This window comes from Carettochelys insculpta, unplaced genomic scaffold, assembly GCF_033958435.1.
Source record: "Carettochelys insculpta isolate YL-2023 unplaced genomic scaffold, ASM3395843v1 scaffold_0036, whole genome shotgun sequence".
Lineage (NCBI taxonomy): Eukaryota > Metazoa > Chordata > Testudines > Carettochelyidae > Carettochelys > Carettochelys insculpta.
The window spans coordinates 201551-214744 of NW_027439073.1; the positions used below are offsets into that span (position 1 = coordinate 201551).

Sequence of the window (13194 nt, forward strand, 5' to 3'; positions counted from 1 at the left end):
GTCAGGGCGGGGTTAGGGACGGGCACTTCCATTCAGGGCTGGGCTACGGGGGGGGTGTCAGGGTGGGGTTAGGGATGGGCGTTTCCATTCACGGCTGGGCTACGGGGGGTGGTGTCAGGGCGGGGTTAGGGACGGGCGTTTCCATTCAGGGCTGGGCTATGGGGAGGGGGGTGTCAGGGCGGGGTTAGGGATGGGCGTTTCCATTCAGGGCTGGGCTATGGGGAGGGGGGTGTCAGGGCGGGGTTAGGGACGGGCGTTTCCATTCACGGCTGGGCTACAGGGGGTGGTGTCAGGGTGGGGTTAGGGACGGGCGTTTCCATTCAGGGCTGGGCTATGGGGAGGGGGGTGTCAGGGCGGGGTTAGGGACGGGCACTTCCATTCAGGGCTGGGCTACGGGGGGGGTGTCAGGGTGGGGTTAGGGATGGGCGTTTCCATTCACGGCTGGGCTACGGGGGGTGGTGTCAGGGCGGGGTTAGGGACGGGCGTTTCCATTCAGGGCTGGGCTATGGGGAGGGGGGTGTCAGGGCGGGGTTAGGGACGGGCACTTCCATTCAGGGCTGGGCTACGGGGGGGGTGTCAGGGTGGGGTTAGGGATGGGCGTTTCCATTCACGGCTGGGCTATGGGGAGGGGGGTGTCAGGGCGGGGTTAGGGATGGGCGTTTCCATTCAGGGCTGGGCTATGGGGAGGGGGGTGTCAGGGCGGGGTTAGGGACGGGCGTTTCCATTCAGGGCTGGGCTACGGGGGGTGGTGTCAGGGCGGGGTTAGGGATGGGCGTTTCCATTCAGGGCTGGGCTACGGGGGGTGGTGTCAGGGTGGGGTTAGGGATGGGCGTTTCCATTCACGGCTGGGCTACGGGGGGGGGGGGTGTCAGGGCGGGGTTAGGGATGGGCGTTTCCATTCAGGGCCGGGCTATGGGGAGGGGGGTGTCAGGGCGGGGTTAGGGACGGGCACTTCCATTCAGGGCTGGGCTACGGGGGGTGGTGTCAGGGTGGGGTTAGGGATGGGCGTTTCCATTCACGGCTGGGCTACGGGGGGGGGTGTCAGGGCGGGGTTAGGGATGGGCGTTTCCATTCAGGGCTGGGCTATGGGGAGGGGGGTGTCAGGGCGGGGTTAGGGACGGGCACTTCCATTCAGGGCTGGGCTACGGGGGGTGGTGTCAGGGTGGGGTTAGGGATGGGCGTTTCCATTCACGGCTGGGCTACGGGGGGGGGGGGGTGTCAGGGCGGGGTTAGGGATGGGCGTTTCCATTCACGGCTGGGCTACGGGCGGGGGTGTCAGGGCAGGGTTAGGGACGGGCACTTCCATTCAGGGCTGGGCTACGGGCGGGGGTGTCAGAGCAGGGTTAGGGATGGGCGTTTCCATTTAGGGCTGGGCTACGGGGGGGGTGTGTGTCAGGGCGGGATCAGGGCCGGGCACTTCCATTCACAGCCGGACAGCGGGGGGGGGGGGGGGGGGGGGCGTCAGGGCGGGGTCAGGGCCGGGCGTTTCCATTCAGAGCCGAGCTGGGCAGGGGCTGAACCCGGGAGCCTGCGTCCCAGGTGCCGCAAGGTTCGGGGCCGGGCCCCCACTCACCGCTGGCCCCGGGGGCCTCCAGCTCCACCTCCAGGCCGCAGTTCCCGGCGAAGGCCATCTCCAGCAGGCAGGTCACCAGCCCCCCGTCGCTCACGTCGTGCCCAGCGCTCACCAGCGACTCTGGGGACACAGCGCCGGGTGGGACCGGCCCTCCAGACCCTTGGCGCCCGCGGCCTGACTCGGCCGCCAGGCAGCTCGGCTCCACCCCAGCCCCACCCCGGGGCCCAGCCCCTCCCGCAAGGGGCGGCAGCGACAGACAGACAGATCCCGGGGCCCGGCCCCTCCCGCAAGGGGCGGCAGCGACAGACAGACAGATCCCGGGGCCCGGCCCCTCCCGCAAGGGGCGGCAGCGACAGACAGACAGATCCCGGGGCCCGGCCCCTCCCGCAAGGGGCGGCAGGGACAGACAGACAGATCCCGGGGCCCATCTCCTCCCGCAAGGGGCGGCAGCGACAGACAGACAGACCCCGGGGCCCGGCCCCTCCCGCAAGGGGCGGCAGGGACAGACAGACAGATCCCGGGGCCCGGCCCCTCCCGCAAGGGGCGGCAGCGACAGACAGACAGATCCCGGGGCCCAGCCCCTCCTGCAAGGGGCGGCAGGGACAGACAGACAGATCCCGGGGCCCGGCCCCTCCCGCAAGGGGCGGCAGCGACAGACAGACAGATCCCGGGGCCCGGCCCCTCCCGCAAGGGGCGGCAGCGACAGACAGACAGATCCCGGGGCCCGGCCCCTCCCGCAAGGGGCGGCAGCGACAGACAGACAGATCCCGGGGCCCAGCCCCTCCCGCAAGGGGCGGCAGCGACAGACAGACAGATCCCGGGGCCCAGCCCCTCCTGCAAGGGGCGGCAGCGACAGACAGACAGATCTCGGGGCCCGGCCCCTCCCGCAAGGGGCGGCAGCGACAGACAGACAGATCCCGGGGCCCAGCCCCTCCCGCAAGGGGCGGCAGCGACAGACAGACAGATCCCGGGGCCCGGCCCCTCCCGCAAGGGGCGGCAGCGACAGACAGACAGATCCCGGGGCCCAGCCCCTCCCGCAAGGGGCGGCAGCGACAGACAGACAGATCCCGGGGCCCAGCCCCTCCCGCAAGGGGCGGCAGCGACAGACAGACAGATCCCGGGGCCCAGCCCCTCCCGCAAGGGGCGGCAGCGACAGACAGACAGATCTCGGGGCCCGGCCCCTCCCGCAAGGGGCGGCAGCGACAGACAGACAGATCCCGGGGCCCAGCCCCTCCCGCAAGGGGCGGCAGCGACAGACAGACAGATCCCGGGGCCCTGCCCCTCCTGCAAGGGGCGGCAGCGACAGACAGACAGATCCCGGGGCCCAGGCCCTCCCGCAAGGGGCGGCAGGGACAGACAGACAGATCCCGGGGCCCAGCCCCTCCCGCAAGGGGCGGCAGGGACAGACAGACAGATCCCGGGGCCCATCTCCTCCCGCAAGGGGCGGCAGCGACAGACAGACAGATCCCGGGGCCCGGCCCCTCCCGCAAGGGGCGGCAGCGACAGACAGACAGATCCCGGGGCCCGGCCCCTCCCGCAAGGGGCGGCAGCGACAGACAGACAGATCCCGGGGCCCGGCCCCTCCCGCAAGGGGCGGCAGCGACAGACAGACAGATCCCGGGGCCCAGCCCCTCCCACAAGGGGCGGCAGCGACAGACAGACAGATCCCGGGGCCCGGCCCCTCCCACAAGGGGCGGCAGCGACAGACAGGCAGATCCCGGGGCCCGGCCCCTCCCACAAGGGGCGGCAGCGACAGACAGACAGATCCCGGGGCCCGGCCCCTCCCACAAGGGGCGGCAGCGACAGACAGACAGATCCCGGGGCCCAGCCCCTCCCACAAGGGGCGGCAGCGACAGACAGACAGATCCCGGGGCCCGGCCCCTCCCGCAAGGGGCGGCAGCGACAGACAGACAGATCCCGGGGCCCGGCCCCTCCCGCAAGGGGCGGCAGCGACAGACAGGCAGATCCCGGGGCCCGGCCCCTCCCACAAGGGGCGGCAGCGACAGACAGACAGACCCCGGGGCCCGGCCCCTCCCGCAAGGGGCGGCAGGGACAGACAGACAGATCCCGGGGCCCAGCCCCTCCCGCAAGGGGCGGCAGCGACAGACAGACAGATCTCGGGGCCCGGCCCCTCCCGCAAGGGGCGGCAGCGACAGACAGACAGATCTCGGGGCCCGGCCCCTCCCGCAAGGGGCGGCAGCGACAGACAGACAGACCCCGGGGCCCGGCCCCTCCCGCAAGGGGCAGCAGCGACAGACAGACAGATCCCGGGGCCCGGCCCCTCCCGCAAGGGGCGGCAGCGACAGACAGACAGATCTCGGGGCCCGGCCCCTCCCGCAAGGGGCGGCAGCGACAGACAGACAGATCCCGGGGCCCGGCCCCTCCCACAAGGGGCGGCAGCGACAGACAGACAGACCCCGGGGCCCGGCCCCTCCCGCAAGGGGCGGCAGGGACAGACAGACAGATCCCGGGGCCCAGCCCCTCCCGCAAGGGGCGGCAGCGACAGACAGACAGATCTCGGGGCCCGGCCCCTCCCGCAAGGGGCGGCAGCGACAGACAGACAGATCCCGGGGCCCGGCCCCTCCCGCAAGGGGCGGCAGCGACAGACAGACAGACCCCGGGGCCCAGCCCCTCCCGCAAGGGGCGGCAGCGACAGACAGGCAAATCCCGGGGCCCGGCCCCTCCCGCAAGGGGCGGCAGCGACAGACAGGCAGATCCCGGGGCCCGGCCCCTCCCGCAAGGGGCGGCAGCGACAGACAGGCAAATCCCGGGGCCCGGCCCCTCCCGCAAGGGGCGGCAGCGACAGACAGGCAGATCCCGGGGCCCGGCCCCTCCCGCAAGGGGCGGCAGCGACAGACAGACAGATCCCGGGGCCCGGCCCCTCCCGCAAGGGGCGGCAGCGACAGACAGACAGATCCCGGGGCCCAGCCCCTCCCGCAAGGGGCGGCAGGGACAGACAGACAGATCCTGGGGCCCGGCCCCTCCCGCAAGGGGCAGCAGGAGTGGGTAGATGGACAGATGGACACACACACACACGGCCCATCCCCTCCTGCAAGGAGGGGCAGAGATGGACAGACAGATGGACATACGCACACACACCAGGGCCCACCCACCCCCACCAGGGGCCGCAGGGCCGGCCGGCCACACACGGACCTCGCAGCAGCTGCTGGGTGACGCGGAAGCAGGCGGCCAGGGCCTCCGGGCTGTCCAGGTCGGGGCAGCGATCCCCCAGCTGGGCGTAGCACTGCGCCAGGGCGCTGCCCCCCAGCCGGTGCCGCTCCGGGCACAGCTCCACGTGCAGCAGGACTCCTGTGGGGAGGGGAGAGCCGGACACCAGGATCCTCACCTGCCCCCACTTCCCTGCCTGGCTGGGGGCGGGGGGGGGGGGGTGAACGAAACGAACCCCAACGGCGCTTCAAATCACAAAGGGCTTTTCCTCGTAATAATCCGACTGCTGAGCCGCAAACCCCCCGGGACTCGCAGGCCGGCACGACGGGGCTGAACCGCCGGTCGTCTCTCGAGCACAGCGACCGCTCGGCGCCACCGAGGGGCTCGGAGAGCCCAGCGAGCTGCTCCCGTCGCCGGCGCGCCGGGGGGGGAGGGAGGGCTGGGTCCGCGCGCACCAGACAGGCAAAGCCGGCGGCAGCCGGGGAAGGAACGGTGGGGCTCCCCTGAACTCATCCCCTTGGTTCGCTGAACTTTCCCCGGCGAGCTCCCTCCGAGACAGCCACGTGCCAGGGAGCTCGGCGGGGCCTGCTCTGAAACCGAGCACCCGCAAAGCGCAGGCCGAGCGTTTTCGGCCCCGGCGTGGAAGTCCAGGGCTGCTTCTGGCCATTTCAACTCACGACTTAACCGATCAGCGAGGGAAAATCTCAATAACGATCAGGGGTATAAAAAACCCAGGGAATGAAAATCAGGATAATGTCACTGGTTAAAAACCAGCGAGTTAAAATCAGGATGAAAAACGAGCGGTTAAAACCGGCGAGTTAAAAGCGCGATATCAAAGCACGATGTAAATCAGTGAGCTAAAATTCCCTTGATTTGAATCAATCCACCGGCACCCCTTGAAAAGACGGCGCCGGTGTCTCCGGCCCCCTGAGCCAGCTAGCTCCTGCCGTGGGGCTGGATGGGAGCTGGGGACCCGAGGAAAGAGAGGCCCCTGCCCCATTGCCTGCCCCGCCCCGAGCCAGCCAGTCCCCGCCTGTTACCTTTGCCGTCGGGGCACTTGAGGTCGGGCGTGACTGTGGCCGTGATGTCCGGACACACGGCATAGGCTGATACAACCAGTGTCCCTGGGGGGAGAAAGGATGTGGGTCAGCTGGGAGTCCAGCTAGCCTGGTGGGAGAAGGGGCTGCTGCTGGTGTGCCTCGGTTTCCCCCCGGATGAAGGCCCAGCCAGCCGGCTGTGAAGGGGCTGGGAACAGAGTAGCGAGGGGCTGTCGGAGAGGGGTGTCGGGGGGCAGCCCCCATACTCACCGGGCGCCACCACGACCTCGTCGCCCACGCGAGCCGCCATGCTGAGCGAGTCCTTGCCCCCGTCCACGGCCACCCCCAGCCGGGCCATGAGGGCGCACATGGCCCCGCAGGCGTCCACCAGCGCCGCGCCCTCGCCGGGCTGCCGGGCCGCCCACATCCAGTTCCCGCTGCACTTCACGTCCTGGGGGAGAGGGGAGCTGACCCACGGCCCCCATCATCCCCCCACAGCCCACACCTTCCGCGCTGCACGTCCTGGGGGAGAGGGGAGCTGACCCACGGCCCCCCTCATCCCCCCACAGCCCCACAGCCCACGCCTTCCGCGCTGCACGTCCTGGGGGAGAGGGGAGCTGACCCACGGCCCCCCTCATCCCCCCACAGCCCCACAGCCCACGCCTTCCGCGCTGCACGTCCTGGGGGAGAGGGGAGCTGACCCACGGCCCCCCTCATCCCCCCACAGCCCCACAGCCCACACCTTCCGCGCTGCACGTCCTGGGGGAGAGGGGAGCTGACCCACGGCCCCCCTCATCCCTCCCACAACCCCCACAGCCCACACCTTCCGCGCTGCACGTCCTGGGGGAGAGGGGAGCTGACCCACGGCCCCCTTCATCCCCCCACAGCCCACACCTTCCGCGCTGCACGTCCTGGGGGAGAGGGGAGCTGACCCACGGCCCCCTTCATCCCCCCACAGCCCACGCCTTCCGCGCTGCACGTCCTGGGGGAGAGGGGAGCTGACCCACGGCCCCCTTCATCCCCCCACAGCCCACGCCTTCTGCGCTGCACGTCCTGGGGGAGAGGGGAGCTGACCCACGGCCTCCCTCATCCCCCCACAGCCCACACCTTCCGCGCTGCACGTCCTGGGGGAGAGGGGAGCTGACCCACGGCCTCCCTCATCCCCCCACAGCCCCCACAGCCCACACCTTCCGCGCTGCACGTCCTGGGGGAGAGGGAAGCTAACCCACGGCCCCCCTCATCCCTCCCACAGCCCCACAACCCACGCCTTCCGCGCTGCACGTCCTGGGGGAGAGGGGAGCTGACCCACGGCCCCCTTCATCCCCCCACAGCCCCACAGCCCACGCCTTCCACGCTGCACGTCCTGGGGAAGAGGAGAGCTGACCCACGGCCTCCCTCATCCCCCCACAGCCCCCACAGCCCACACCTTCCGCGCTGCACGTCCTGGGGGAGAGGGGAGCTGACCCACGGCCCCCCTCATCCCTCCCACAACCCCCACAGCCCACGCCTTCCGCGCTGCACATCCTGAGGGAGAGGGGAGCTGACCCACGGCCCCCCTCATCCCCCCACAGCCCCCACAACCCACACCTTCCGCGCTGCACGTCCTGGGGGAGAGGGGAGCTGACCCACGGCCCCCTTCATCCCCCCACAGCCCACGCCTTCCGCGCTGCACGTCCTGGGGGAGAGGGGAGCTGACCCACGGCCTCCCTCATCCCCCCACAGCCCCCACAGCCCACACCTTCCGCGCTGCACGTCCTGGGGGAGAGGGGAGCTAACCCACGGCCCCCCTCATCCCTCCCACAGCCCCACAACCCACGCCTTCCGCGCTGCACGTCCTGGGGGAGAGGGGAGCTGACCCACGGCCCCCTTCATCCCCCCACAGCCCCACAGCCCACGCCTTCCACGCTGCACGTCCTGGGGAAGAGGAGAGCTGACCCACGGCCTCCCTCATCCCCCCACAGCCCCCACAGCCCACACCTTCCGCGCTGCACGTCCTGGGGGAGAGGGGAGCTGACCCACGGCCCCCCTCATCCCTCCCACAACCCCCACAGCCCACGCCTTCCGCGCTGCACGTCCTGGGGAAGAGGAGAGCTGACCCACGGCCCCCCTCATCCCCCCACAGCCCCCACAACCCACACCTTCCGCGCTGCACGTCCTGGGGGAGAGGGGAGCTGACCCACGGCCCCCCTCATCCCTCCCACAACCCCCAAAACCCACACCTTCCGCGCTGCACGTCCTGGGGGAGAGGTGGTCAACCTTGGACAGCCCGTGCCCCCCACCCGCCCCACAGCCAGCCCCAGGCACACATCCCATCCTCGGGGCAGAGCGCCAAGGCCCTCCCCCACACGGCCCCCCCACTCTGCCCCAGCCCCACGGGACTCACCCGCAGGTCGGTGACACGGGCGAAGACCAGGTTCGTGAGGGCCTCAGTCACGGCCAGCCGGGCCCCTGCCCGTGGGTCGATCAGGCCCTTGAGCGGCTGCTCCCCCAGGGCCGTGGCCGCCCCCACTGTCTCGAAGGGGGACAGGGCCACTACGGCCACGTCGGCCAGGGGGGTGTGCAGGGGCCCGACGCACTGCTGCTGGGCCACCAGCCCCGTCACCGACCGGTCCACCTGCCGTGGGGGGGCGCAGCTCAGGGGCGGGCGGAGGGGCAGGGTGTGACCCCTCCAGGAGAGTACAGACGCACAGGGCACTGCCCCGCTGGTGGGGCACAGAGAGGGGGCCGGGGGGCACAGGGCACTGCCCCGCTGGTGGGGCACAGACAGGGGGCTGGGGGGCACAGGGCACCGCCCCGCTGGTGGGGGCACAGACAGGGGGCCGGGGGGCACAGGGCACCGCCCCGCTGGTGGGGGCACAGACAGGGGGCCGGGGGGCGCAGGGCACCGCCCCGCTGGTGGGGGCACAGACAGGGGGCCGGGGGGCACAGGGCACCGCCCCGCTGGTGGGGCACAGAGAGGGGGCCTGGGGACACAGGGCACCGCCCCGCTGGTGGGGCACAGAGAGGGGGCCTGGGGACACAGGGCACCGCCCCGCTGGTGGGGGCACAGACAGGGGGCCGGGGGGCACAGGGCACCGCCCCGCTGGTGGGGCACAGAGAGGGGGCCTGGGGACACAGGGCACCGCCCCGCTGGTGGGGGCACAGACAGGGGGCCGGGGGACACAGGGCACCGCCCCGCTGGTGGGGCACAGAGAGGGGGCCTGGGGACACAGGGCACCGCCCCGCTGGTGGGGGCACAGACAGGGGGCCGGGGGGCACAGGGCACCGCCCCGCTGGTGGGGGCACAGAGAGGGAGCCGGGGGACACAGGGCACCGCCCCGCTGGTGGGGGCACAGAGAGGGAGCCGGGGGGCGCAGGGCACCGCCCCGCTGGTGGGGGCACAGACAGGGGGCCGGGGGACACAGGGCACCGGCCCGCTGGTGGGGGCACAGAGAGGCTACGTCTACACGTGCACCCAACTTCGAAATAGCTTATTTCGATGTTGCGACATCGAAATAGGCTATTTCGATGAATAACGTCTACACGTCCTCCAGGGCTGGCAACGTCGATGTTCAACTTCGACGTTGCTCAGCCCAACATCGAAATAGGCGCTGCGAGGGAACGTCTACACGCCAAAGTAGCACACATCGAAATAAGGGAGCCAGGCACAGCTGCAGACAGGGTCACGGGGCGGACTCAACAGCAAGTCGCTCCCTTAAAGGGCCCCTCCCAGACACACTTTCATTAAACAGTGCAAGATACACAGAGCCAACAACTAGTTGCAGACCCTGTATATGCAGCACGGACCCCCAGCTGCAGCAGCAGCAGCCAGAAGCCCTGGGCTAAGGGCTGCTGCCCACGGTGACCACAGAGCCCCGCAAGGGCTGGAGAGAGAGTATCTCTCAACCCCCCAGCTGATGGCCGCCATGGAGGACCCCGCTATTTCGATGTTGCGGGACGCGGATCGTCTACACGTCCCTACTTCGATGTTGAACGTCGAAGTAGGGCGCTATTCCCATCCCCTCATGGGGTTAGCGACTTCGACGTCTCGCCGCCTAACGTCGATTTCAACTTCGAAATAGCGCCCAACACGTGTAGCCGTGACGGGCGCTATTTCGAAGTTACTGCCGCTACTTCGAAGTAGCGTGCACATGTAGACGCAGCCAGAGGGAGCCGGGGGACACAGGGCACCGCCCCGCTGGTGGGGCACAGAGAGGGGGCCTGGGGACACAGGGCACCGCCCCGCTGGTGGGGGCACAGACAGGGGGCCGGGGGGCACAGGGCACCGCCCCGCTGGTGGGGGCACAGACAGGGGGCCGGGGGGCGCAGGGCACCGCCCCGCTGGTGGGGGCACAGAGAGGGGGCCTGGGGACACAGGGCACCGCCCCGCTGGTGGGGGCACAGACAGGGGGCCGGGGGGCACAGGGCACCGCCCCGCTGGTGGGGGCACAGAGAGGGAGCCGGGGGACACAGGGCACCGCCCCGCTGGTGGGGGCACAGAGAGGGAGCCGGGGGGCGCAGGGCACCGCCCCGCTGGTGGGGGCACAGACAGGGGGCCGGGGGACACAGGGCACCGCCCCGCTGGTGGGGCACAGACAGGGGGCCGGGGGGCACAGGGCACCGCCCCGCTGGTGGGGCACAGACAGGGGGCCGGGGGGCGCAGGGCACCGCCCCGCTGGTGGGGGCACAGAGAGGGAGCCGGGGGACACAGGGCACCGCCCCGCTGGTGGGGCACAGAGAGGGGGCCGGGGGGCACAGGGCACCGCCCCGCTGGTGGGGCACAGAGAGGGGGCCGGGGGGCACAGGGCACCGCCCCGCTGGTGGGGGCACAGACAGGGGGCCGGGGGACACAGGGCACCGCCCCGCTGGTGGGGCACAGAGAGGGAGCCAGGGGGCGCAGGGCACCGCCCCGCTGGTGGGGCACAGAGAGGGGGCCGGGGGGCACAGGGCACCGCCCCACTGGTGGGGGCACAGAGAGGGAGCTGGGGGGCGCAGGGCACCGCCCCGCTGGTGGGGGCACAGAGAGGGAGCCGGGGGGCGCAGGGCACCGCCCCGCTGGTGGGGGCACAGACGGGGCCGGGGGGCGCAGGGCACCGCCCCGCTGGTGGGGGCACAGAGAGGGGGCCGGGGGGCGCAGGGCACCGCCCCGCTGGTGGGGCACAGAGGGGGCCTGGGGACACAGGGCACCCCCCCGGTGGGACAGACAGGGGGCCGGGGGTCGCTGACCCCCAGGGGCCGGGTACCTTGTTGGTGAGGTAGCGTTTGCTGGCCACGGCCGGCAGGCGGAGGACCCGCTCGAGAGCGTCCCCCACGCTGAGCCCGGGGGGCAGGTCCAGGGGGCGCAGGTCCGGGGGGCGGCGGGAGAGGGCGAACTCCTGCACAAACAACAGGAGAGTCGGGACTGAAACCGGCAGGGGCACTCGGGGGGCAGGGTGTGGGGAGCGGCCCCAGAGCCCCCTCGGTACCTTCCGCGGCATTTTGCCCAGCAGCCACTCCAGCTCCAGGTCGACCGGCTTCTTCACCCCATTGATCTGCGTCCGCCCCACCTCCGGCACCGGGGCCTCCAGGTCATCCACCAGCACAATCTGGGGGGGGTGGGGGTCAGCCACAGGCCACGGCGCCCCCCGCTGGGCCTTGGCCCAAGGGGGTGTCACAGCCAGGGCAGGGCGGGGACCCCCTGCTCCAGCAGACCCCCATCTGTGCTGCAGGTCTGGGGCTGAGCCCCCCGCCCCCCGCGCCCCGTACCCGGCCGTCCCCGGTGACGGTGCCCACGGCGTCCACGGGGCAGCGCTCGCGCCGGCCGAGCCGCTGCAGCAGGTCGCTGTCCCTGGAGTGCAGCAGGAGGGCGTTGGACTCCTGGTACTCGGCCCCCCAGATCTCCAGCACGCTCAGCGTGGGGTCTCCCAGCTGGGGGCACACGGGGGTCAGTGGACGGCCAAAGTCCTCCTGCCATGGGGGGCGCAGGGGGCCGCGGTCCCAGCCCTGGTGGGGAGCAGGGGAGCCACAGGGCCACAGCCAGGTACCCTGAGCCTGGGGCTGCTCCCCGCCCCTGGGAGAGGGGAAAGGCCCCCCACACGCGGGAGTGGCTGGCCTTGGGGGGGAGGGGGCAGATGAGGGCGTACGGACCATGGAGCGGCCAGTGCGGACGGGGGTCCTCGTCCACTGGGACGGGAGCAGCTGGCAGGGGTGGGGGGGGGCGGGAGTGGAGGGAGATGGGGGCAGCAGGACCAGCCAGTGGGGGGGCGGGAGCAGCTGGCGGGGGCGGGAGCAGCCAGTGGGGGGCGGGAGCGGAGGGAGATGGGGGCAGCAGGAGCAGCTGGCGGGGGGGCAGGAGCGGAGGGAGATGGGGGCAGCAGGAGCAGCTGGCGGGGGGGCAGGAGCGGAGGGAGACGGGGGCAGCAGGAGCAGCCGGCGGGGGGGCGGGAGCGGAGGGAGACGGGGGCAGCAGGAGCAGCCGGCGGGGGGGCGGGAGCGGAGGGAGACGGGGGCAGCCGGCGGGGGGGCGGGAGCGGAGGGAGACGGGGGCAGCAGGGGCAGCCGGTGGGGGGGCGGGAGTGGAGGGAGACGGGGGCAGCAGGGGCAGCTGGCGGGGGGGCGGGAGTGGAGGGAGATGGGAGCAGCCGGCGGGGGGGCGGGAGGGGAGGGAGACGGGGGCAGCCGGCGGGGGGGCGGGAGCGGAGGGAGACGGGGGCAGCCGGCGGGGGGGCGGGAGTGGAGGGAGACGGGGGCAGCAGGAGCAGCCGGTGGGGGGGCGGGAGTGGAGGGAGACGGGGGCAGCAGGAGCAGCCGGTGGGGGGGCGGGAGTGGAGGGAGACGGGGGCAGCAGGAGCAGCCGGTGGGGGGGCGGGAGTGGAGGGAGACGGGGGCAGCAGGGGCAGCTGGCGGGGGGGCGGGAGCGGAGGGAGACGGGGGCAGCAGGGGCAGCCGGTGGGGGGGCGGGAGTGGAGGGAGATGGGAGCAGCCGGCGGGGGGGCGGGAGGGGAGGGAGACGGGGGCAGCCGGCGGGGGGGCGGGAGCGGAGGGAGACGGGGGCAGCCGGCGGGGGGGCGGGAGTGGAGGGAGACGGGGGCAGCAGGAGCAGCCGGTGGGGGGGCGGGAGTGGAGGGAGACGGGGGCAGCAGGGGCAGCTGGCGGGGGGGGCGGGAGCGGAGGGAGACGGGGGCAGCAGGAGCAGCCGGTGGGGGGGCGGGAGTGGAGGGAGACGGGGGCAGCAGGGGCAGCTGGCGGGGGGGCGGGAGTGGAGGGAGATGGGAGCAGCCGGCGGGGGGGCGGGAGGGGAGGGAGACGGGGGCAGCAGGGGCAGCCGGTGGGGGGGCGGGAGTGGAGGGAGATGGGAGCAGCTGGCGGGGGGGCGGGAGCGGAGGGAGACGGGGGCAGCAGGGGCAGCCGGTGGGGGGGCGGGAGTGGAGGGAGATGGGAGCAGCCGGCGGGGGGGCG

At 72.6% G+C, this 13194-nt stretch overlaps 1 protein-coding gene across 2 annotated transcripts in view; it reads right to left on the minus strand.

The window, feature by feature from the left end:
- PFAS (phosphoribosylformylglycinamidine synthase) overlaps positions 1-13194 on the minus strand; it is a 36218-nt gene that overhangs the window by 7664 nt on the left and 15360 nt on the right. For both annotated transcript variants that reach the window (XM_074983117.1, XM_074983118.1), the window contains exons 14-21: positions 11503-11664; positions 11223-11342; positions 11001-11132; positions 8162-8392; positions 6049-6229; positions 5782-5865; positions 4727-4882; positions 1574-1693 (exon numbers count right to left, since the gene is read on the minus strand). In XM_074983117.1, coding sequence (XP_074839218.1) covers positions 1574-1693; positions 4727-4882; positions 5782-5865; positions 6049-6229; positions 8162-8392; positions 11001-11132; positions 11223-11342; positions 11503-11664 — 1186 coding nt within the window. The remainder of the gene's footprint in view (positions 1-1573; positions 1694-4726; positions 4883-5781; positions 5866-6048; positions 6230-8161; positions 8393-11000; positions 11133-11222; positions 11343-11502; positions 11665-13194) is intronic.